The sequence below is a fragment of the Aquarana catesbeiana genome, linkage group LG05 (assembly GCF_042186555.1).
Source record: "Aquarana catesbeiana isolate 2022-GZ linkage group LG05, ASM4218655v1, whole genome shotgun sequence".
NCBI lineage: Eukaryota > Metazoa > Chordata > Amphibia > Anura > Ranidae > Aquarana > Aquarana catesbeiana.
In genome coordinates this window covers 614,781,869-614,807,764 of record NC_133328.1, presented here as the reverse complement: position 1 = coordinate 614,807,764, position 25,896 = coordinate 614,781,869, and the positions used below count along the sequence as shown (strand labels likewise).

At 45.2% G+C, this 25,896-nt stretch overlaps 1 protein-coding gene across 4 annotated transcripts in view; it reads left to right on the top strand.

Annotated features, from left to right (window-relative positions):
- The window catches only part of ASAP1 (ArfGAP with SH3 domain, ankyrin repeat and PH domain 1), a 411,321-nt gene that overhangs the window by 350,406 nt on the left and 35,019 nt on the right, over window positions 1-25,896 (top strand). For all 4 annotated transcript variants that reach the window (XM_073632258.1, XM_073632260.1, XM_073632259.1 and 1 more), the window contains 6 exons: window positions 11,653-11,786; window positions 13,392-13,483; window positions 14,369-14,555; window positions 16,480-16,565; window positions 19,296-19,411; window positions 23,717-23,784. In XM_073632258.1, the coding sequence (XP_073488359.1) occupies window positions 11,653-11,786; window positions 13,392-13,483; window positions 14,369-14,555; window positions 16,480-16,565; window positions 19,296-19,411; window positions 23,717-23,784 (683 nt within the window). The remainder of the gene's footprint in view (window positions 1-11,652; window positions 11,787-13,391; window positions 13,484-14,368; window positions 14,556-16,479; window positions 16,566-19,295; window positions 19,412-23,716; window positions 23,785-25,896) is intronic.

Genomic DNA, 25,896 nt, shown 5'->3' with positions numbered 1-25,896 from the left:
CCGCTGGTACTACATTATATGTTATGACATCAGTGAGGAGAGAAGAGAAGCGGCTTTGAGGATTCGTTTGTCCATCCAGGAAGCCTGTGGGGACTGAGGAATAAGGTGAAAATTCATTCTATTACATCCCCCATAGACTAAACAGCCCTCAAAGGTGCCTCCAGTAACTGTAATAAACTGCGTACTCTGAGGTTCATGAAGAGGATGCTCAGTCACAATTTAAGGTTTGAAGAAGGGAGGCTTAACCTTTTTATTGCATAATAGGGTTCTTTACTTTTAGAGCTTTAAAAATGTAGAACTCCTTCCTCCAGAAGTGGTACTAGCTGAGAGTTTTAATAGTCTTAGGGCCGGTTCACACGGGGGCGACTTGTCAGGCGACCTAGCCGCCTGACAAGTCGCCTCCCGTTCTGTACAATGGAACCGTTCTAATCGGAGCGATGCAAGTCGCTCCGACTTAGAAGAAAGGTTCCTGTACTACTTTGGGGGCGACTTGCATAGACTTCTATACAGAAGTCGACTTGCAAGTCGCCGCGGCAGTTGTGTGCAGGTCGCCTCGGTGAGGCGACCTGCAAGTCGTGCCGCTTCTAATGTGAACCGGCGCTTAAGTTTTTCTTTTCTGCCTCTAAACGCCCCTGCATATTAGACTGGGGGGTTTATTTACTAAAGGCAAGACCACTTTGCACTACAAGTGCACTTTGGAGGATATTTGGAAGTGCAGTTGCTGTAGATCTGAGGGGGACATGCAAGGAAAATTAAACAAAATTTTTGCTTGTACATGATTAGATGATAAAATCAGCAGAGCTTCCCCTAATTTCAGATCTTCCCCTCAGATCTACAGCGACTGCACTTGTAGTGCAAAGTGGATTTGCCTTTAGTAAATCAACCCCTATGTGTCCATGCACACACAGGCGTTTAGAAAAAAGCAAAAAAAAAGGAGCAGCTGCATTTTGGCAGAAAAAGCTCTTGATGCATGTAAACACTAGGCTCGTTTTGGTCTTGAGTGTTAATTTCAGTGACCAGAATCAATGATGATAATCAATTATTATTCTGGCCAATGAAATTAAATAACACTCAAGCGCTTGAAACGCCAAAATGCAGCTGCCAGAAGGAAAGGCGTCTAGAAGAGATGGCCAAAAGGCACGTGTGAATGAGGCCTTAAAGGGCTTTTTTTCCCAAGAAAAAAAGTGAATGGTAGTTTGTTATTATTTATGCCTTGGACTTTATTAAAAAAAGATTTTTGGGTAAAACACTTTAAAGTAGAACTATAGGCAAAACGTTTTTTTTTTTTTTCATTGGCTAGAGCAAGGATAGAGTTATAACCCCTGTCAGATTTTTTTTCCACCACCTGTGTCCCATTGTGGAGATTTCCCTTCACTTCCTGTCCATAGCCTAACAGGAAGTGAGAGCAAATCCCTGCAATTTAAGGAAATTCCTTGGAGACCCAGCAGGTCACCAGAACTAATGGAAGATTTGCCCTCCTTTACTTTTCTGGGGACAACCCAATTTTTGGGATTTTCACTTTCATTGATAATGATAAATGGGACAAATAGAGAGAGTACATCTCCTTAACGCAGGGGTGTCCAATCTTTTTTCCAAGAGGGCCAGATTTGATGAATAGAACATGCTTGAGGGCCGACCATTTTGCCTGACATTCTTAAACCATTAAAATTTGGTCTAAGTGTGTCCATCCGAGCACTAATACACGGCCCAACAAGAATTCTCTTGCCTTTGTGCTGTGTGTGGTGAATAGATGAGCTTGGGCGTGTTATTTGGATATACCGGATTTAATCTGCTTATAACACGCACCTTCACTTTAAAAATGAAGTTTCAGGAAAAAAAATCTTAAATTTTAAATAAAGAACTGTGAAGCAAAATAAGGGTCAGTGCCCATCAATGCAGCCTAATCAGTGCCCATCTGCGGCCCCCACTCCATTGCCATGAATGTGGCCCCCACTGTATTGACATGAATGCAGCCCCCACCGTATTGACATGAATGCAGCCCCCACCGTATTGACATGAATGCAGCCCCCACCACATTAACATGAATGCAGCCCCCACCACATTAACATGAATGCAGCCCCCACCGTATTGACATGAATGCAGCCCCCACCGTATTGACATGAATGCAGCCCCCACCACATTCACATGAATGCAGCCCCCACCACATTCACATGAATGCAGCCCCCACCACATTCACATGAATGCAGCCCCCACCGTATTGACATGAATGCAGCCCCCACCGTATTGACATGAATGCAGCCCCCACCGTATTGACATGAATGCAGCCCCCACCACATTGACATGAATGCAGCCCCCACCGTATTGACATGAATGCAGCCCCCACCGTATTGACATGAATGCAGCCCCCACCGTATTGACATGAATGCAGCCCCCACCGTATTGACATGAATGCAGCCCCCACCGTATTGACATGAATGCAGCCCCCACCGTATTGACATGAATGCAGCCCCCACCGTATTGACATGAATGCAGCCCCCACCGTATTGACATGAATGCAGCCCCCACCACATTCACATGAATGCAGCCCCCACCGTATTGACATGAATGCAGCCCCCACCGTATTGACATGAATGCAGCCCCCACCGTATTGACATGAATGCAGCCCCCACCGTATTGACATGAATGCAGCCCCCACCGTATTGACATGAATGCAGCCCCCACCACATTCACATGAATGCAGCCCCCACCGTATTGACATGAATGCAGCCCCCACCGTATTGACATGAATGCAGCCCCCACCGTATTGACATGAATGCAGCCCCCACCGTATTGACATGAATGCAGCCCCCACCACATTCACATGAATGCAGCCCCCACCGTATTGACATGAATGCAGCCCCCACCATATTGACATGAATGCAGCCCCCACCACATTCACATGAATGCAGCCCCCACATTGACATGAATGCAGCCCCCACCACATTCACATGAATGCAGCCCCCACATTGACATGAATGCAGCCCCCACCACATTGACATAAATACGGCAGCCCCCACCACATTGACATGAATGCAGACTCACCATTGCTGTCAGTGCAGCCTGATTCATGTCCATCTGCAGCCTTGGAGGAGACAGGGAGGGGGCGGGACGAGCGCCAACAGATATACAGGAGAAATTCCTGTTTACACGGCGGCCTCTTTAATTGAAAGTCCCGCCTCCTATGATGGACAAAACAATTGTCCAATGGCAGCGCAGGAGACGGGACTTCCTTTTACACAGGACGCCGTGTAAACAGGAAATTCTCCTGTATCCTGTACGGCGCTTGTCCCGCCCCCTCCAAGGCAGCCAGCATATCTATCTTTTATGGCCCCCGGCGCTCGGGGATTCGTTGGGGGCCACAAAAGATATATATGTCAAAATTACCAGGCGGGCCGTCCGAAACCGGACCGCGGGCCGCGATTGGCCCGCGGGCCGGACTTTGGACATGCCTGCCTTAACGGGAGAGCAGACAGCAATAAAAACTGACAGATGTTCTTATCCCTTTCCCCTCTATCCAAAACTAAAAGAAAAGTTTTGCCTTTAGTTATGCTTTAATTTTATGAAACTCTCCAGGGGACCAAGTGCCTGTAGTAATTGGTCTTGTACTGACTGGTGACCCAATGTCCCCAAAACACACTGTATGCTGGCTTTACCTTCCTGTGGGGGGAGCTCCAGACTGGCAGTACTGCTGTCCAGAGGTGTCTGCTTTACTACTTCATACAGAATGCAGTCTTCCTAAGACAGGAAGTGGTGCGAATTGGCAGGAGAATGTGACTGGCTCCCTATGGAGCCGGTTACAGGGCTGAATTCAGGCATAGAATCTGCCCCGATTCGTCCCTGAAACAAGGAAAAGGGACGCACAGCGCTCCTGTGCGATCCGCAGCGGGTTACAGTGTGAACCCGGCCTAAAAAAATAAATGCAGCCACCACGTCTAAGGACTGGCAAGCTGCTACCGCTTTAAGTAAAACGGTACTAATGAATCGCCATTATTTTCACAAATGGGTAGATACTGCCATCTGGTGGATAAATTATATAATGCATATTTCCATTTTTAATCTGTGGAAAGGTGAAAAATGTAGTTGTTTTTAGTCAGTTATAATTTAAAGCCTCCCTTTAGGCATGCGGCAGAAATGAATAGTGACAATGCACCCCTTCCCCATAATGCTCATTTTGTGTAGGGAGTTCTAATAGATTGTAATTCTTATCTTACACCTCAGTCCCACAGCAGCCACTACTCCAGTGTTCTCCTAACCTGTCCAATGGGCAGGCCCTCATTTAGCTGCTTGCATTATAAATAATAATATTGGTAAGGGGGCAGCCACACAACCCCAAAAGAGGAGCAGCTTCAGAGGACTGGTCATCTGGCAGGGAGGAAGCCTGCGGGACCATAAAATAAGGTAAATAATACACTCTAGTAAGGCTGCCCTTGACTAAACAAGTAGTATATCCTGTATCTAGGGCAAGGTTTCTCATCTAGGGTTCCTCCAGAAGTTCCTAGGTATACCTTGAGCAATAAGCAATTTCTGCCTCTCAGATAAGTTCCCACTGACACCATTGATTTTTGTAGCTATCTATATTCTTCTCAATGACCACAAGTGTAAGGAGCATTCTTCCCACTGACCATCACACTAATGTGGCACAGGCTGCTTCCACAATACAATTTTAACATTCTATAAGTGCAGCCCTGACTCTGCATTTGAGGCTGGGTTCACACTGGTGCGATACGACAGCTGTCCTACTTTGGATCCGACTTTGCCCTGCGACATGAAGCCGGCATGTGTCCGACTTTCAATGAACGGGGATCCGACTTGGATCCCCGCCAATGCCCGACACTGTGTTTGGTATGAATCTTTAGGGGGAACTCTGCGCCAAATTTTAAATAAAAAACCGGCATGGGTTCCCCCCTCCAAGAGCATACCAGGCCCTTGGGTCTGGTATGGACCTTAAGGGGAACCCCCTACGCCGAAAAAACGGCGTGGGGGTCCCCCCAAATCCATACCAGGCCCTTATCCGAGCACGCAGCCCGGCCGGACAGGAATGGGGGTGGGGACGAGCGAGCGGACCCCCCCTCCTCCTGAACCGTACCAGGCCGCATGCCCTCAACATGGGGGGGTTGGTGCCTTGGGGGAGGGGGGGCGCGCTGCGGGCCCCCCCACCCCAAAGCACCTTGTCCCCATGTTGATGAGGACAAGGGCCTCTTCCCGACAACCCTGGCCGTTGGTTGTCGGGGTCTGCGGACGGAGGGCTTATCGGAATCCGGGAGCCGCCTTCAATAAGGGGCCCCCTGGAACCCGGCCCCCCCACCCTATGTGAATGAGTATGGGGTACATGGTGTGTTTGGGGTCGTTATCATGTTAGAATAGTGCCCTGCGGCCCAGTCTCCGAGGGGAGGGGATCATGCTCTGCTTCAGTATGTCACAGTACATGTTGGCATTCATGGTTCCCTCAATGAACTGTAGCTCCCCAGTGCCAGCAGCACTCATGCAGCCCCAGACCATGACACTCCCACCACCATGCTTGACTGCAGGCAAGACACACTTGTCTTTGTACGCCTCACCTGGTTGCCACCACACACGCTTGACTCCATCTGAACAAAATACATTTATCTTGGTCTCATCAGACCACAGGACATGGTTCCAGTAATCCATGTCCTTAGTCTGCTTGTCTTCAGCAAACTGTTTGCAGGCTTTCTTGTGCATCATCTTTAGAAGAGGCTTCCTTCTGGGACGACATCCATGCAGGCCAATTTGATGCAGTGTGCAGCGTATGGTCTGAACACTGACAGGCTGACCCCCCACCCCTTCAACCTCTGCAGTAATGCTGGCAGCACTCATACGTCTATTTCCCAAAGACAACCTCTGGATATGACGCTGAGCATGTGCACTCAACTTCTTTGGTCGACCATGGCGAGGCCTGTTCTGAGTGGAACCTGTCCTGTTAAACTGCTGTATGGTCTTGGCCACTGTGCTGCAGCTCAGTTTCAGGGTCTTGGCAATCATCTTATAGCCTAGACCATGTAGAGCAACAATTTTTTTTCAGATTTTCAGAGAGTTCTTTGCCATGAGGTGCCATGTTAAACTTCCAGTGATCAGTATGAGAGAGTGAGAGCGATAACACCAAATTTAACACCCCTGCTCCGCATTCACACCTGAGACCTTGTAACACTAACGAGTCACATGACACCAGGGAGGGAGGCTAATTGGACCCAATTTGGACATTTTCACTTAGGGGTGTACTCACTTTTGTTGCCAGCGGTTTAGACATTAATGGCTGTGTGTTGAGTTATTTTGAGGGGACAGCAAATTTACACTGTTATACAAGCTGTACACTCACTACTTTACATTGTAGCAAACAGTGGTGTATTTAGGTTTTGTGCTGCCCTAGGCCTGACTAAACGCATGCACCCCCCTAATTTAAATACGACCCACCCCATCCTGCCGAGGCCACACCCCTTCCTGTTTAAGACCCACCCTATCATCTGTAAACAACACCCCTTCCTCTTTAGGCTCATTTGGCACCTTTCAGGGGGGAACGGGTACCTGTTTCTGACAGGTACCCTTCCCCACTTCCGGGAGACTGCGCTGCCCCCTCTGAAGTTTGGCCCCCCTCCTCCTTCCTCCGCTGGGCCATTCAGAAAGTGCAACGCGCTTCGCACATGTGCAGTAGGGAACCGGTCGGTTTCCCTTACCATGAATGATAGTGGCAAAACCCGAGAGCCAATCTGAAAATCGGCTGAGGTGTCGACATCGCTGGATCCCTGGACAGGTAAGTGTCCTAATATTAAAAGTCAGCAGCTACAGTATTTTTAGCTGCTGAGTTTTAATGCTATCACGGGGGGGGGGGTCTCACTGTGCCCCATCAAACGCAGTCACTGTGCCCATCAAACGCAGTCACTGTGCCCATCAAACGCAGTCACTGTGCCCATCAAACGCAGTCACTGTGCCCATCAAATGCAGCCACTGTGCCCATCAAATGCAGCCACTGTGCCCTCAAACGCAGCCACTGTGCCCTCAAACGCAGCCACTGTGCCCTCAAACGCAGCCACTGTGCCCATCAAACGCAGCCACTGTGCCCTCAAACGCAGCCACTGTGCCCTCAAACGCAGCCACTGTGCCCTCAAACGCAGCCACTGTGCCCTCAAATGCAGCCACTGTGCCCCATCAAATGCAGCCACTGTGCCCATCAAATGCAGCCACTGTGCCCATCAAAAGCAGTCACTGTGCCCATCAAATGCAGTCACTGTGCCCATCAAATGCAGTCACTGTGCCCATCAAATGCAGCCACTGTGCCCATCAAACGCAGCCACTGTGCCCATCAAACGCAGCCACTGTGCCCATCAAACGCAGCCACTGTGCCCATCAAACGCAGCCACTGTGCCCATCAAATGCAGTCACTGTGCCCCTTCAAACGCAGCCACTGTGCCCCATCAAACGCAGCCACTGTGCCCCATCAAACGCAGCCACTGTGCCCCATCAAACGCAGCCACTGTGCCCCATCAAACGCAGCCACTGTGCCCCATCAAATGCAGCCACTGTGCCCCATCAAACGCAGCCACTGTGCCCCATCAAACGCAGCCACTGTGCCCCATCAAACGCAGCCACTGTGCCCCATCAAACGCAGCCACTGTGCCCCATCAAACGCAGCCACTGTGCCCCATCAAACGCAGCCACTGTGCCCTCAAACGCAGCCACTGTGCCCTCAAACGCAGCCACTGTGCCCTCAAACGCAGCCACTGTGCCCTCAAACGCAGCCACTGTGCCCTCAAACGCAGCCACTGTGCCCTCAAACGCAGCCACTGTGCCCTCAAACGCAGCCACTGTGCCCTCAAACGCAGCCACTGTGCCCTCAAACGCAGCCACTGTGCCCTCAAACGCAGCCACTGTGCCCTCAAACGCAGCCACTGTGCCCTCAAACGCAGCCACTGTGCCCTCAAACGCAGCCACTGTGCCCTCAAACGCAGCCACTGTGCCCTCAAACGCAGCCACTGTGCCCTCAAACGCAGCCACTGTGCCCTCAAACGCAGCCACTGTGCCCTCAAACGCAGCCACTGTGCCCATCAATTGCAGCCACTGTGCCCATCAATTGCAGCCACTGTGCCCTCAAACGCAGCCACTGTGCCCTCAAACGCAGCCACTGTGCCCTCAAACGCAGCCACTGTGCCCTCAAACGCAGCCACTGTGCCCCATCAAACGCAGCCACTGTGCCCCATCAAACGCAGCCACTGTGCCCCATCAAACGCAGCCACTGTGCCCCATCAAACGCAGCCGCTGTGCCCATCAAACGCAGCCGCTGTGCCCCATCAAACGCAGCCGCTGTGCCCCATCAAACGCAGCCGCTGTGCCCATCAAACGCAGCCGCTGTGCCCTCAAACGCAGCCACTGTGCCCATCGAACGCTGCCACTGTGCCCATCACTGTACCTGCTGTCCTGGGGGTTTCCCTCGTGCTCCTCTCTCTCCTCCTGACGTCACAGCCCCAGGGCCGAGGAGAAGATTCACTGCAGGAAAGCAGTGCAGGGGAGGGTAGGTGGAGCTTAAGGCTCCACCTGTCACCTGTTGCATATGGGGGGCGCGAGTGACACACGCCGCCCCCCCGCATGAGAGAAAGCCCCCCCACCCGTCTGACTGATTCCCGCTGCCGCCTCCCGCACACTTACAGCCCACGGCGGCCGGCTTTCTGTAGCGGCGCCGCGGTGTATGGGCGTGCTTGTCAGAGAGTAGGGGGCGTGAGATACATGCCCCCACCCTCTGCCAAGCACGCCCATACACAGCGGCGCCGCTACAGAAAGCCGGCCGCCGTGGGCTGCAAGTGTGCGGGAGGCGGCAGCGGGAGCCGGGAATCAGTCAGACGGGTGGGGGGGCTTTCTCTCATGCGGGGGGGCAGCCTATTTTGCCGCCCCCCGCAAAGTGCCGCCCTAGGCCTAGGCCTTGTCGGCCTAGGCCAAAACACAGCCCTGGTAGCAAAGTGTCATTTCTTCAGTGTTGTCACATGAAACGATATAAAAAATATTTACAAAAATGTGAGGGGTGTACTCACTTTTGTGAGATACTGTACATGTAAAACTACTATATGGTCCCTTTAAAGTAGTATTTAGGTGTTAGACTTTTAGAAAAACAGAAAAAGATTAGCCCATGGGACTTTATATGAGGTGTCCATGATGATCACAAGTAAATAAATAAAATAAAGTAAAAAATATATATCAAATTTATTAGAATCATTATCATACAATAGAGCTCATGCATATATTTATGGCATTTCATAAGAACAGTAACATAACATAATGGTCCTTAAAACATAGCCAAAATGACATTGGTCAAAGTATAATGAGTACAGATATACATGATACATCTCTAACCCGACGTGTTTCGCGAGCTCTCCTCGCATCATCAGGGGCTGATGTATATATCTGATGTCTGTAACAACAGGTAAAAAAATATATTCAAGTATGGGTTATGATTGGACAAAAATGCGAAGCCAGAGCTCATGATCCCATACTCACTTGTCAGGCAGTTGACTCCAGGGGCCGACCCCCGGCAGGGGCGGTCGGAAAGTATCTCCCAAGGGAGCTGAAGGGACGGAGGTCAGAGCATTGAGGACCGAGGTCAGGCGTAGGTCAGGCGTAGGGCAGGCACGGCAAAGAAATGGAGAGGAAAAAGAGAAGGCTGGACCCAGATGTCACCCAGAAACATTGCAGAGCTTGCTCACTGGAATAGATTAAATGAGTAAAATATATGTATATACAGTATGTAAGTAGATCTACAGAAATAGAGGTATCAAGTGGTATGCTCTGGTGCAAGGGGTGCAGAGGTGTCCTAACCATACTAGAAAGGAAGAGCAAGAAAGAAAGAGAAAAGAAAAGAAAGGAAGAAAGAAAAGGGGGAGAAAAAAAGAGGAGAGAGGGCCAAAAGTGTAGCCCCCCAGTCATGCAGGGTGTATTCAAAATAAAAAATGTATGAATGTGTGTCTATGGGTAATGGATGTAAAATTAGTAATGGTATCCCAAGTAGCTAAAAAATCTTTTATATAGTAGACTCAATATGAGGGACTGTAGAAGTAATTGTATATGTAGCTCAAATTGTTGGTATCAAGATGTTGTAAAAATATAAATATTTTGTACTGGAGTATATGGGATATAGGAATGTCCTGCAAGGAATGAGGGAAAGTGATGAAGAAGGGGATAGGGGGTGATATGAAGAAAGACAGAAAAGGAGAGAGAAATAGATGAATAAATAGAGCAAGAAGAAGTGTGAGAAAAAATTAAGTAAGGGAGTGAAAGTGTATACAAATAACACTCCACATGTTAGGTGGCTGGTAGATGCGTTCAAAAAATGACATGTAATACAAACGTGGTAGTGAACATAATGCTTACCAATGTGCTTTTTTGGAAAGTCAGTATTTGCATAGAATTTCCAAGAACAGCAAGTGAGCATGGTAATGGTTAGACCACACTCCAGATACTGTATGTGGATCCTTTGGTGAATTGTTGGCTTCACTCGGCAATGATAATGGTAGGGATCCATAATGGGTATTTTTGTGTCACTTAAAGTGATATTAAAGGCAATTATGAAGACAATAACAAAACCTGTTATACTTACCTGGACTGTGTAGTGGTTTTACACTGATCCTCCTCTTATCAGATCCCCCGCTGGTGCTCCTGGCCCTTCCCTCCTGCCGAGCGCCCCCAAAGCAAGCAGCTTGCATTAGGGGCACCCAAGCAGACTTGCTCCCAAGCCGCTGCTCTGTGTGTCCATTTACACATACAGCCGCAGCTCGGCCCCGTCCCCTCTCTTGTCATTGGCTCACTGGCTGTGATTGACAGCAGTGTGAGCCAATGGCTCCTGCTGCTGTCTCAGCCAATGAGGAGGGAGAGCCTGAGCTCTTGTGCACATTGTTGTATCACGATGGGGCTCAGGTAAATATTTGGGGGGTGGGGTTGCTGAAGGTTTTTTTACCTTCATAAATACCTTGAGCCTTTAGAACAACTTTAATATTTGCTGCTGTCAGTATTCAGTAAGTTTTTATTGGTTTTCTTTTAACAACAGTTTAGTTAACAGGACAGTGCAATTAAAAAAAGTAAAGCAGTTTAGAACATCAAGGAAACAGTGAAAACATTTGGCATAACGTTTACCAACAATGAGTATAAATATGTAAACCACATTGACATAGATCTAGAGAGAATGTTTTAGAAATTAAGTCCTTTTAATCATGGACCCTAAAAACATAGATCTGCCAATATAAGGACCGGGGTGTGGGGTGGGGTCAGGTTGGAGAAGAGGTATAGCCCTCAGATGTAGGAAAAGCTTAATAATGTCACAGTCAAATTGAGGGACTCTCACTCATTCACACCAGGCACATGTATGCCATGTATTTTGTTACCTTTTTTTGCATACACAAATGCCTTTACAGACAAATGTATGTTGTTTTCTATGAGATCTGTTTCTCTGTCTGGTAAAGTCTTTGGTCCCATTCATGTAACTCAGATTCACAGTGGGACATATGTCAGAACACAGTAATGTATGATACTGTAGGTAGGCCAATGGAAGATCACTTTGTGGAATGGAGTGACATGGTTACTTTTGCTTCAGTTTTTTTCTTGTTCTCTATTTTAGCCTTTTGCTTAACGCTCCTTTTTTTTTTTTTTTGTCTTTTACAGATCCAACTTGGCTGTCCACTAACTTGGGGATTTTAACTTGTATAGAATGTTCCGGCATTCATAGGGAAATGGGCGTCCACATTTCTAGAATCCAGTCTCTGGAATTGGACAAATTAGGCACTTCTGAACTCTTGGTGAGCTTTGTCTTGTGGATTCATCATGGGAGTTGGTAGGGGACAGTAAAAGCTCAGCTGCAAAGCTAAACTCAGCCTGTCGTGGCTTTGCAAAGGGCGGGGGGGAGTGTAAGGTAGATACCTTTTATGGGTTTATTTTGTTACTTTTGGGATATCTGCTGTCCTGGATATTTTATAGATAGGCAACTCCTATCCTCTATTGATTAGTGGTTCCAAATTAATAATAACTACTACAGTAGGGAACAGACACAAAAAGATATACTCCGCATCTTTCCACAATAACTGTTCTGCTTTATTTTGATGCAATTGAAGGTTTTTATATACGTGATTACATAGGTATCACATTATTATTACAATTGTACTTTTATGGTAACAAGGGGCGTAACATAGTGAGGCTAATTCTAATTCAGACTCGAAAGAATGCAAACATGTAATGAAAACATTATTAGTGTCGTTTGCACAGTGAGGGCAGTGTGCTATGCATACAAATAGAATACAATTCTATACAGAACTTACAAATTTCCTTTACACTGCAATACTTTATACTTTTGACAGCCTAAAATAAACCACATTGGCACCGGGTCAGGCTTCAGTGGCATACAGCTAATTTCCAGTTCGAGTGAAGTTTGGTGCGTAAGCATTTACTTTGCTTTCATTGTTGGTTGCTGATGCTTTTAGATGCAGAACTTTTGTGGGAAGGGTGCGACCTTAGCTGATAGATCATCACACATTAGCAGAGAATAGACTTATAGGCAATGGCAGCACCACCCATTCGATTTTAATGATTCCTAACCTCTACTGATAATAAATGAGAGCAGGCTAGAGTGAGCAACTCTGTGGTCTTTGTGGATTTCGGGTATCTTTTGCTCTAAAATCTGAAATTGGGAGAATTGTGAATTGGCATGCATTTGTTATTTTTACTGCTGGTTAAGGAGACCTGTTGCTAGTCCAGAGAAAATATGACTCCATGCACAGTAAACCTGTGACAGCAATGTCAGTAAGTCCAGTGAGCCTCTAACTTTACCTCATCAGCTAACATGGGTGAGACAACAGACCGATCAAGTGTACAGGTAGATTGGCAGTATATATCTATTCTCTATAAAGTCTGAGCCCAGAATCTGTTTTGGGAGCCAAAACTTAGACCTAATGAGATCTAAAACATTAGCAGTGGTGGCTAAATTCCACTGGTGTCCACAGAAAATTGAGCTTTAAGGCTTGGTTCACACATTAGCGATGCGGGAACCAGCGTGATTCCAGTGCAGGGTCCCGTATCGCATGTCACTTGCCGGCGGTTCACACTGTCGCTCGCGGTGTCAATGTAAAGTTAATGACACCCCCAGATCGTTTTTCAGATCTCAGTGCGAACTGTCAAATGGGGTAGGAATCGGATCACATGGGTACGAACAGCCATGCGATTCGATTCCAGTGCAGACCAAAAAAAGGGTCCTTCACCATTTTGATGCGAGTGCAATGCGGTATTAATTACATGCGATGTCTGTCATCACACAAGTGTGAGCCCAGCCTTAGTCTTGAACGGACTAAGACTTTAAACAACCTTTAGTTCTATATATGTTCTCAACATTGGTTTTGTTTTTTTAATTACAGCTGGCCAAGAATGTAGGAAACAATAGCTTCAATGAAATAATGGAAGGGAATTTACCCACTCCGTCACCAAAACCTACTCCTTCCAGTGATATGTAAGTATTAAGAAATAAGGTGGAAGTTTCTCTGCCTAGGTACCATAAAGGCAGCCACTGTGTGCTCTGAGCCAAGGTAAACACAGGCATTTTTTAGGCGCTATTTTTTAGCGCTAAAGCGCTTGAAAAACGCCTCCAATGTGAAAGAGGTCTTGTACAGTGATCAGTGCTAAAAAATATGCACTGTCACTGTACTAATGACACTGGCTGGGAAGGGGTTAGACATCTAAGACAATCATGTGTGTGTGTATATGTGATTTTGCACAGGAGAAGCCACCCTGTAGCAGTAAAACTGCTATGGGGCGGACGACAAGTGGTTATCCACCCTCCTTAATCTGTGGGCATATCAAAGTAAGCCTGTTACTTTTCCGCAAAGTTAGAGGTTCGCTTGCCCCCTTCGTTGTAGGTACTTACCTTCCTCACACTGCCCCATTCTCCACCTTGTGCCCCGTGAAATATCTGGTACTTCCAAGTATGGGAGAGCATGTGATCCTTGCCCGTCCTTCCAGGATGCTGTCCATTTACCAGGCCCAAGCAATATATGGAGGGCTGGTTTTAAGAGCTAAGTAAGCTCAGAGGTCTTAATCAGGACTCTGGCAAGCAGGGCAGTAAGTAGCAGGTGTGTTACTTTCCCCTAAATAGTCAAAGTGGCAGGTTCAGTTAAGCCAAACAACACAATGCAAGGACCTAATTTGCACATGTATTTGAGGAATTCCTTATTATTTCCTTGATTACCTATAGAACATGAACAGATTTTTCCCATCAGCTCAATGACTAATTCTTTGTGTGAAACTTCTCTTCAACATGGTAATCACATCTACTAAATGGAATCAGTCCATCACCATTATTGCCATGCTGTATTTATTGTATGTCTTTTATCTTTAGGACTGCACGTAAAGAATACATCACAGCCAAGTATGTGGAACATAAGTACAGCCGGAAGATGTGCGCTTCAGGAGCAGAGAAACTCAGCGAGCTTCTGGAGGCTGTGAAATCGAGGGATTTACTTGCACTAATTCAAGTCTATGCAGAAGGAGTAGAGCTTATGGAACCACTGGTAGAATCTGGACAGGTACTGTCAGTAAGATTATTATTACACTGCTTAAAGGATGAGTTCACTTTTCAGAGCATGCTACATGTTACACCCATAATTCAGGTGTAACATGCTCCAGACCTGACATTCCTTGCACCCACTGTTGCATTTAAAAAAAAAGCGTGTTAATGCGGGGCTTTGCCCACATGGCCATGTCGTTCATTCACAGCAATCTGTGAATAAGAGAACTATGAGTACCACCATCCATTGTGGTTGACGGCTTCTAGGTTCCAATGGACTGCGAGGGTGCTGATGAGCAGGTACAGGCTGAAAGTTGCAGGGTATGTCTGCACTCTGCAGGATCCTGACATTGCACCACTGATCTTGCATGCAATGCTCTCTAGGCTCTCTAGGCGCTAGGAAAAGTGAACTATGTCAGCCTCCATACTTCCTCCAGTATAGGTCTCCTAATAGTGGTTGGCCAATAATTCCAATATGTCTGATCGTTAGTGTTCCCCTGGTCAACTTGTAATAACTGGTGGTCATCTGCTGCCCTTAAATAGAAAGCATAATGCTCTGTCTGTCCAAAAATCAGATTTTCCTGTCCAATTCTACTGCATTAAAGTGCTCACGTTTTCTTGGTGATTTAGCCAAAGCTGAAATTGAATGCATATATGCACAGATTTTGATATAAAAGAGAATGTCTCTAAAGGAAAGTAAAAAAAAAAACAGTCATCCACTCACTGAGCACCTTCAATTGACACATTGGGGGTTGATTTACTAAAACTGGTGCACACAGAATCTGGTTTAGCTATGCATAGTAGCCAATCCGCATCTAACATCAACTTGTTGAATTAAGCTTTGACAATAAAACCTAGAAGTTGATTGGTTACTATGCATAGCTGCACCAGATTCTCTGTGCACCAATTTTAGTAAATCTCCCCCATTGGGTTTGATTTACTAAAACAGCAGAGTGCAAAATCTGGTCCAGCTGTGCATGGAAACAAATCGGCTTCCAGGTTTTTTTTTTTTTTTTTGTTAAAGCGTAATTGAACAAACTGAAATTAGAAGCTGATTGGCTATCATGCACAGCTGCACCAGATTTTGCACTCTCCAGTTTCAGTAAATCAACCCCCATCGCTTTTTTCTATTAAGTGTTTGAGCCCTGGTTCACACTGACATGTCAAATCGCATGTTCAATCGGCGGCAACGGCACCACACCGATTTTAAAAAGCAGTTTCTGTACTACTTTTTGCAATTTTGGGGTGCGATTTCCATTGACATCTGTGCAGAAACCCGCACAGATGTCTGTAAAACCACCTCCAAAATCGGGACTGACATGCGTGAGTGAAATTGTGCGAGTTCAGCTGAACTGGCACGGCTTCATTCCCGCAGCTAAGTGTGAACCTGGGCTGAAGCTGGGTTTTACCCAAAAGTGGAACCTCCACTTATCTGTCTCCAACCCTCCCCCCCCCTTCCGATGTCACATTTGCCACCTTTCGGGGGAGGAGGGAGCGTGTACTTGTTTTTGATAGGTACCCTGTCCCCACTTCCGTCTGACCTCGCCGCGGTGAGGTACGTCAGAAGTTCGCCTCCCTCCTTCCCCTGCTGCAGAGCCAGCAAGAGTGCATGTGCAGTAGGGACCCGGCCGTAAAGCCGCAAGGCTTCACGGCCGGGTTCCCTTACCGGCAATGGCGGCGGCGGCAGCACACGACACTTGATTGAAACATAGCTGCGGTTTCGATATCGCTGGATTCCAGGACAGGCAAGTGTCCTAATATTAAAAGTCAGCAGCTACAGTGTGTGCAACTGCTGATTTTTAATTTTTGGAGGGGGAGGCCGGAACACCGCTTTAATTACACATGAACTGACGTCTCAGGGAAAGTTCTTGTCGTGTTGTGAACGATGACCAATGTAATTTAATTATTTTGTTTTTAAAAATAATTGTTTTGTGAATTTGCAGGAGCCAGGTGAAACCGCTCTCCACTTTGCAGTGCGCACTGCTGACCAGACCTCCCTGCCCTTAGTTGACTTCATAGTACAAAACTGGTGAGGATTATTAATACTTTTTAATTATCGTACATGTATACACGCACTCCTACATGTAGCATCAGTCTCATGCCTAAAGTTTTAAACATCGTTACATTTTAGTTTTCTCCATATTTTCTGCATCAGTAGTGGCTATACAGGTACAAAGCAGGTCTCTGCTACAAAGATTCCATTTGTTATGATCCTTTTACTTCATTTGTGGCCATTGTATTACTTGCCGTACTTTCTATTCTTTATATTTCTTAAATCGTGCTTACATTTTCTTAGTTATATTAAACTTACTGGGGATGTTAGACCTAAGCTGTGGAAGTTTTGCCCAAAAAAGGCACGTGAAAGGACTAGTCACTACTATTGCCTTTATTGCAACAAGCTTTCCCCATTACTGGCTTGTTCTGCTCCCCCTGATGACTGAAAGAGGAATATTCATGAAGCAGCAGGAGAAATACAATTCTGCAGAATGAAAGAAGCAGGGAGATTCTTACAATGCAGATCCTCAGGTACACCTTCCACTCCAACAAAAGGAGCAGTAAGCAGCGCAGTAGTGACATTGCCAATTCTCACGCTAGGAGTTTGTCGCGGTACACTTTTTTGTCAAACGCTGCATATTCCATTCAAAGGTATGCAGCTGCTTCCAAATGGAACACACAAGAAGAAGAAGAGTAGGTCAAACGCAGCTTCAGTGTCGGTTCACACTGCTGCGCTGCGAATTTGTTCTGTTTTTTTGTCCTGTGTGAGGTGCGATTTTACCGCGAATTTACCGCGATTTTAACGCGATTTTACCGCAAATTTCAGGAGTTGGTCATAGCTGCGATTGATGTTCTAGCCAATGGAATCATAATGGAAAAAGAAAAAAGGTGTTAACTTCCTGTGTATTTCCTGGTTTTTGTGGAGAGTAGTGTGGTGGAATTCGCACATATCTGAACCAACAATGCGATTCCAGAACGATTTACATTGATGTCTATGGAGGCTAAATTTGCAACGCAACGCAGTAAACTCGCACAAGACCCTTTTTTTTATCGCATCGCATTCGTAGGGGAATCGCAACGCATGTATGTGAACGACGGTCATTGAAAACAATGACTTTATGGATGACATGCGAATTTAGAATGTTTTTGACGCATCAAATTCGTCATGAACTCGCATCAGTGTGAACCGGCACTCACTGCCACTTGTACTGCCTAATTAAAGTCAATGGGCTTTGATAACCTGCATGTGACGTGTGTTCCAAATGCAAGAAAACAACGACATAACTCCTAAATCTAGTAAGACTAGAAGTCAGAGGCAGCAGTGCAATAGATAAACTCACACTGCAGATATACAGCTGAGTCTGTAGTAAAGACGTGCCTAGGCACAGGAAGTGCACTGCTATTTTTAAGGGGGAATCCAAGACCACATTTTTCTGGGTATTGCATAGGTAAAATTACCATTTCTAGAGTTCAGGTTAGTGTTAAGGCTAGGTTTCCACTAGTGCGTCCCCAAAGTCGCGCGATTTTGCCGCGATTTTTTACCGCGATTTTACCGCGACTTTTTACCGCGATTTGAAGCAATGCCTGTATCTATAGACCTCAAGTCGCATCAAAGTGGGACCAAAGTAGTGCAGGGACTACTTTGAAGTCGCTGCGACTTGAAGTCGCACAGATATGAACGGTACTCATTGGAAATCATGGGAAACAATTTGTCATGCGACTTTTCAGTCCCAAGTCGCATGAAAAGTCGCACTAGTGGAAACAGAGCCTAAAGCAGTAATAAACCCCAAAACAAAAATGTAATATATTGCAGTTTACCAATCCTTAGATGTAATAACTGCATTAGGTTTTTTTAAGTTTATTTCACCTAGTGATCCTGTAGCACAGCGGTCATCAACCCTGTCCTCAGGGCCCACTAAGAGGCCAGGTTTGCAAGATAACTGAAATACATCAAGGTGATATAATTTGCTGCTCATTGATTGCAGTATTCTAGTCTGCACCTCCCCAAGGTAATACATAAAACCTGGCCTGTTAGTGGGCCCTGAGGACAGGGTTGATGACCACTGCTGTTGCACACTTCTGTTTTGGGGTGTCTGCTTTCTGGATGAAGTAGCAAAGCAGATACCATTAGAAAGCACATGAAAAATACATGTACATGCATTTTTGGTGTGTGTTTGTATTTAACACTCAGTTTCCTCCTACAATAACAAACACATGAGGCCACATCAAAAATGTATGTAAAAATGCGCAAAAACGCGCTTCAAAAGCTTACTAAAATACACATGATTGTGCGACGGCACTAGTGTGAACCTAGGCTAACTATGAATTGATAACATGTAAAGGCTTTTAAATAATTGCAAATGGAAGTTTTGTGTGTCACAGTTTTTAGACATTTCACAGGCATGCAGGGTGTTCATGTTTGGTATATATTTACTCGAGACATCTTTTATATTTTACCAAAAAATTGTGTAATATAATGTGTTTGTTTGCACTAAATTTTATTTTAGTGCATTTTTTTTTTTTTTACTGAAAATATGTAATTAAAATACAATTGCACTAATATGATACGACATAAAAAAAATTGCAACTGATACCATTTTATTCTATGGGACCTCTGCTTTTAAGAAATATATAAGGGTCTAAGGTCATTTTGTAGCAGCAAAATGCAGATTTTAACATGTGCAAAAAAATTGTCCTGGTAGAAAAGTGGTTTCATATGCATGGTAATTTTGCTATTGTCTTTTCTATATATCTGTGTCCGTAGTGGAAACTTAGATAAGCCGAACAGTAAAGGCAACACGGCTCTACACTACTGCTGTATTTATAATAAGCCTGAATGTTTGAAACTGCTTCTGAGGGGAAAACCTACTATTGACCTGGGTGAGTGCTGCCTTCTTGTTGTCTTTCAGTTATGTCTCAATAACTCGTTCCAGGCAAATCTATAAAAAACAAAAAACAAAAAAAAAATGTTTTTTAGCCTGCTTATGTATTCCACTTTAAACCATGAAATTATTTTCCAGTACAGTCAGGGTTATAATTGAAAATACTTTTACATACTGAATTGCCATGATCCAAGTGAACGTTGAAATCTTATTGAAGTTTATGATGTTCTGTAGGCTGATTGGTGATTGAGAAGATACTTAGATGGGCACACAAGAAGGGGAGAGCTTGGGGTGGTCCCCCCCAATTGGGTAGTGAGGCAGCGCATCATAGTAATAGACCAGTAGCAGTGCATGGGAGGGTGGGAGAAAGTAAGCCAACTCCATCAATACCAAGAAGCATGGGAACCTTGCCCAATCAGAACTTATTGGCATTCAGATAGTGGTGGAACATTGAAAATACAGTTGGTTCTTGCTGGGAACTTTTATACTGGTAAGCAGTTGTTTATAATTTTTTTTTAATAAAGTGATAGGAATCTCTTCAACAGGGAGGGCACCAAAAACAGGGAGACTGCCCACCCCTGTCCGTACACACCGGTCAGCGCTTGGAGCCATTGCCTTTCCAGCACTGATCGGATGCTAGTTTTCCAGCATGCCTGTTCAGCAGAAGTCGGCCAGGCTGGTGTACACACGGGCCGAATGTCAGTCGGCTTAAAGCTGAATTAGCCGCTTTTCTGAAGCTCCATTGGTAACATTTTGAAGAATTATTTGTGTAATTTGGTGATTAGCCAACTTGGAATGCCCCTCTGGATGATGTTTTAAGTCATGAGACTGGCACATGTGCCTGCAGCACAGTTTAGGTTGATGACCTACCATATGGCAGCCCCTCACCTTGCATGCAGCCGCTGACGTCAGCGGCACATGCGCTCTGAAGGTTCGGCAGATGCTGCCGGAAAATCAGAGCTTGCATGCACGGGAGTGACGTCATCGCGGCTCCGGCCACTCACAGCACCGGAGCCACAAACCCGGAAGAAACACAGAGGGAACATGTCAGCGATGACCGGGAGGCGGTACGGGGGCTTTGTTCCAAGGTGAGTATTTCATAATGAGCTAGTATGCGATGCATACTAGCTCATTATTTATTTGCCTTACCGATTCTTTTTTGTTTTTTTCTTTGGTTGGGCGTACAACCGCTTTAAATTGGCTGGCCCTGAAGAGGCTCCCATGACCAAGGTAGGGGTTGCTGCTCTTTAAAGCAGAACTCCAAGAAAGTCTAGTAACATTTCTTCAAAATTATATAACTGCACATTAATATTCTGCTAGTGCAACTACCTGCTATCTGTTTTAGATTTCACTCCCAGTGTTCTAGAATCTAGATAACACTTGAAGTAGAGCCGCACGATTCTGGATAAAACGAGAATCACAATTTTTTTGCTTAGAATAAAGATCATGGTTCTGAAGAACTTTTTTTATTTTAAAGATTTTCAACCCCTGAACATTAGGTTATCAAACGAGATGGCAATAAAATAAGACATAATACTCTTTACTTCAATTAAATGTAAAGAAATGTAATGAAAAATAATGTAATGCGTAAAGAAATAAAAAAAAAAAAAAAAATGACCATTAAGTTGTATTAGGGTTTTTTTTGTTTTTTTTTAATACTCGCCGATATCAATTACCGATACCTACCACAACTTTTTTGTTTACACTTCAGCTGCCAGCAAATGGTACAAAGCATTAAAAAGTTATTTTACAAATGAAATAATAAGATTTAGTTTTCTTTTAATATTGAGCTTTTTTCAATGTGAAAAAGCTATATGTTAAAGGTGTAAAAATATTAATGAACACAGCAAACAACAAAAAAGTTATAATTATTAATAGTTTATAAAATAGAAATAAATAAAAAATCAGCAGGAAAATAATGAAGGAGAGTAAAATAAGGAGTTAATAAGGCTGATTAGAGTAAATTAAGGGTTAATTAGGGGTTAAACAGAGGAACAATTTAATCAAAAACCAAAAAAGAAATATATATATTTTTACTTGACAAGGTTGCTTTAAACGGTTTTCCTTTGCAGACCAAAGTTCATCCCTTTTGATCTGTAAATAAATAAACAGAAGGATAGGTAAGAAGAACAATGTTTCTTTTTATCTGTCTCTTTTAGCCCAGAGCATTGTCGATAAACATTGGCAGGTTTTTTTTTGACAGCTGTGAGACCCCCTCTTTCACACTGGGGCGCTTTTCAGGTGTTTTAGCGCTAATAATAGCGCCTGTAAAGCGCCTCTTATGCCTCCCCAGTGTGAAAGCCTGAGCGCTTTCACACTGGGGGCGGTGCGCTTGCAGGACGGGAAAAAAGTTCTGCAAGCAGCATCTTTGGGGCAGTGCGGCAGCAGTGTATACAGCGCTCCCAAAACGCCCGGCCTATTGAAATGAATGGGCGGTGCTTCTGAAGCGCCTGCAAAGCAGTTGGGCAGCACCGCAACATGGGCGCTTTTAACCCTTTCTTCGGCCCCTAGCGGGGGGTTAAAAGCGCCCCGGTAGCGGACGAAAAGTGCCCGATATAACAGTGGTAAAGTGTTGCTAACGCCGGCACCGCCCCAGTGTGAAAGTACCCTGAGCAGGCAACGGATTGCTGGATTAAAATCATGTGGGGGATCGAATCGAGATCATGATCTTTGAATGATTAATCGCGCAGCTCTAAGTTGGGTTGTGAATTGCACAGTACTAGGAGCCAATTATGTGCAGGAAGTAGTTAACAGGAAGGCGAGGGCATAGTGTTAACCTCTTTAAAGTGGAACTTTAGTCAGAAAATAAAGTCCTGCTAGATGACTTCAGGCTGTCCCCTTTTGCAGGTATAGCTATGTAAAACATTCAAAATAAATGCCTATACTGTTTAAAATCCAGTAATACTCTGTCTCGCCCTGCTCTGCACATGCTCAGTTGCTCTCTGCTTTTAGGCACTGCCGAGGTTGTAGAGGCCGATCTCCTGACAGCCTTAGGCAGAATTAAACCCTCCTATCCTTTACAGCCAAGGAAGCTGCTTTTGTTTCATCTGCAACTGCCATGGTGCTGCACATGTGACCAGTTATGACTCCAGCCATTTGATGGTTTAACAATTTGGTTGAGGACACAAGCAAGTGGTGACAGTTAGCAATCTCGGCACTCCAGGAATGTAACTGTTTTTTGAAAATGTTAAATTGACTGGTTTAGTTCCGCTTTGTGATTTACTGCAGCTCAGGGGCTCTGGGCTTTAGAAAATGGCGGCTTCCAGCAAGAAGAAACAGGAGCAATGCTGGAGGCAATTTACAGCACACACTAATTTTGGTAGCATTATTAGTAAATGTGGAATATATGTTTCTTGCTAAAGAACATCAAGTGGGTAAAATTTATCTTCAGGTCCGGAGGAGACCGAACCCTTAAAGCAGAGTTGAATTCTGCCATTTTATTTTTATTAAATGGGCCCTCAGAAGTTTTATGCCATAATGTGCTTTTATGAATTGCATATTAGCACATTATGACAAACTTGCTTGTCAAACGATGCCCTCCAGCACTATGCTGTCAACACTCCCGCTGTTCACCAACGCTTCCATTTTCCAGGCTTGGTCTTCTTGGCTGTTGGAATGGTCAGGGCGCGATAATGTCACTCCTGCACTTGCGCACAAGAGTCACATCAGCGCGGCATAGAGAGGTGCCATAAATGTATGCTGTGCAATGTGCAGCTTGGTGTATATTATCGCTGATAGTCAAGGAGTAGCATTTATGACAGAAGTGATCACAATACAGTCTCTTTTGTGGTAAAAACACTACCTGTTAGAGTTCTGTTCCAGTGTAAGGTTTTTAAGGCCAAATGTGTCTTACTGTCCCAGTGACGACTGCTCCATTCTTTGGAGGGATTTCATCTCACTTCCTCGTGTTTCTATGGGGCAGAAATTTAAGGGGCACAGATGGCAAAAAAAAAAAAAAACTGATGGGATTTAATCTTTCCTTATTCTAATATCTTTTGGCTTCTTCTCCCTTCATGTTTAAAATGTAGGTTTTACATGAGTTCTATGAGGGATAATACGACTGTTACGATTGTTTAATGCAGTTCCCCAAAAGGACTCCTTCAATTTGTAGTGACTGCATGTCACTCCATCGGACTGTTGGAATCATTTGAGGTGCCACTTAGTTTATGATCATTAGTCATGCTTTTGTGTAAGATTTGCACGACTTGTATGTTTTTCCTTGTTTATAGGCGTTCTAGTTTGCTCACTATGTCAGACAGATTTAGAAAGTTGTAACAATTACATGTCTGCTTTTCTCTTGTAGTAAACCAGTTGGGGGAAACCGCTTTCGACACAGCAAAGAGATTAAAAGCAAGCCAGTGTGAGGAGCTGGTGAGTGACCGCCTCCTGCCCGTATTAGTATAATGACAATTGGTACAATCAGCGTTATCCAATAGCAGCCAATCAATATTCAGCTGTCGATCTGTCCTTCTGTCTGGTCCATTACTTGGCATTACTGGACATGCTTTAAACCAGTGGTTCTCAACCTCACTAGTGCCGTGACCCCTTGATAAAATTTCCCAAGTTGTGGAGACCCCCAACTGTAAAATTATTTTCATAGCGTGGGTTGTCAGCACCCAAGGCAAGACAAGTAATTTGCTCCCCTAACCCACGGACATTTAGCACTCCCTGAGTCCCTAACACTCATACAGTATTAAAACCCCTTATGGTACATTTTAGGATGTACCACTCTTTCTCTTTGTTCTCCTTTCTTTCCCTTTTATCTCTCTCTATCCTAATTTCTTGTTTTTTTTCCCCATCCCTCTTTCTAGCCATATTTCTTATTCTTTCTCTCCTTTTTCTTTGTTCCTCCCCCTCTTTTCCTCTCCCTTCCATGTATTCTCTATTTTTATTCCTTCTTTTACTCCTTGGTGGGGGGGTGGGGGGAATGGGACGAGTGGCAGTGTTTGCGGGGAGTTCTAATGAGCCAACTTAGGTGCCCTTGATCAAGGTCATCTGCTGATTGCTGATCTGAGAACTGTAGTGGGGACCTTTAATGGCAACTATAATCCCAGGTGGAGTTACTCAATGTGTCTCCGACTTTGTGGTGTCTCATAGCAGTGACACCTATGCCGAAATCAGAAGATAGGGTCTCCTCTAGCCCCTCCCACTTCACATTCCTCACCAGTCAGCTGACCTCTAGTCTCTGTCCCCCAGTCATGCCGTGAACTGAATGGGCGGCTGTGAAGAGACTGAGTGGGCAGCTGCGGGCTCCAGGTACAGCCCTGCTGGGCGACTGCAAAAAGGCTGGGAGAGCGGTGCAGGCTTCAGCAACAGCCAAGGATTTGGTGACCCCTGGCAAATCATCATTTGACCCCCGAGGGGGTCCCGACCCCCAGGTTGAGAACCACTGCTTTAAACCCAGGTTTTTTTGCATATTTATGTTACATTAAGGCAGTCCATTCATTCATACCTCAACAACCTTTTTTTTTTAATATAGTGTGCAAGCTGTGTTTCCTATTACTGTAGTTGCGCCATAGGGCTCATGCACACTGCAGCTGAAAAAAAAAAAATGCTTTTAAGGCATTTGAGCTTTTAATTCAGCTTGAAGAAGCTTGCACTGTTTGGGGCTCTTTTGCAAGTTTTTATTGAGCTTTTTTGAGCATACGCATTTATTTATTTTTTCCACCAACCCCCTTAGCTAATTTTTCCTATTTTTTTTTTTGTGGGTTTTCGAGCTCCTTCTTGTTCTTTTTTGCTCTTTTGCGCTTTTTCGCGGATTTTTGGGCACTTTGGGAATATGCCTGTAAACTCCTGAAAAAAGCCATAGTGTGCAAGGACACATTGGCTAAGATGGAGGGGAGTTTCCAGGCAGAAAAAGAGCTCAAAAGCCTGTAGGGAGCAGCTTCTTTGAGCTGCAGTGTGAATGAGCCCTTAGGGTGTCATTCTAACTGGTGCAAAGATTGCAAGAAAATCTATTATCTAAATATTTTGTAAGGATGTAGATTTAATTGTAATTACCTTGCTATGGGGGGGGGTACCCGTGAGGGCTCGCTCCTAAGCCGCACTGTGTGCATCTATTGACATACACAACACGGCTTGGCCCTGACCCTTCTCCCTCATTACTGGGTTTTTTGACAGCAGATGGAGCGAATGGAGTCCAGTGAGGAGAGAGAGAGCAGTGCCTCTTTTCTCAGGAATAGCGCTGGGTAAGTATTTAGTGGGGGTTGGGGGAGCTGCACCTAAAGGCCCTGTACACACGGTCAGAAAATCTGAAGATAAACTTCGTCCAATGAACGATCTGACGATTTTCTGATCGTTACTAAGCTGCTTTTGACAGCCGATTACGAATTTTCGGCAGACAAAAACTGGATGTGCAGTTAGTACGGTTTTCTGACAAAAAAAAAAAATCTGACTAGGCATGCTCAGAGATGAAAGAACACATACAAAACAATTCAACACATTACGTCACTTCTGATGTTAAATTGTGTCGTCAGAAAATTT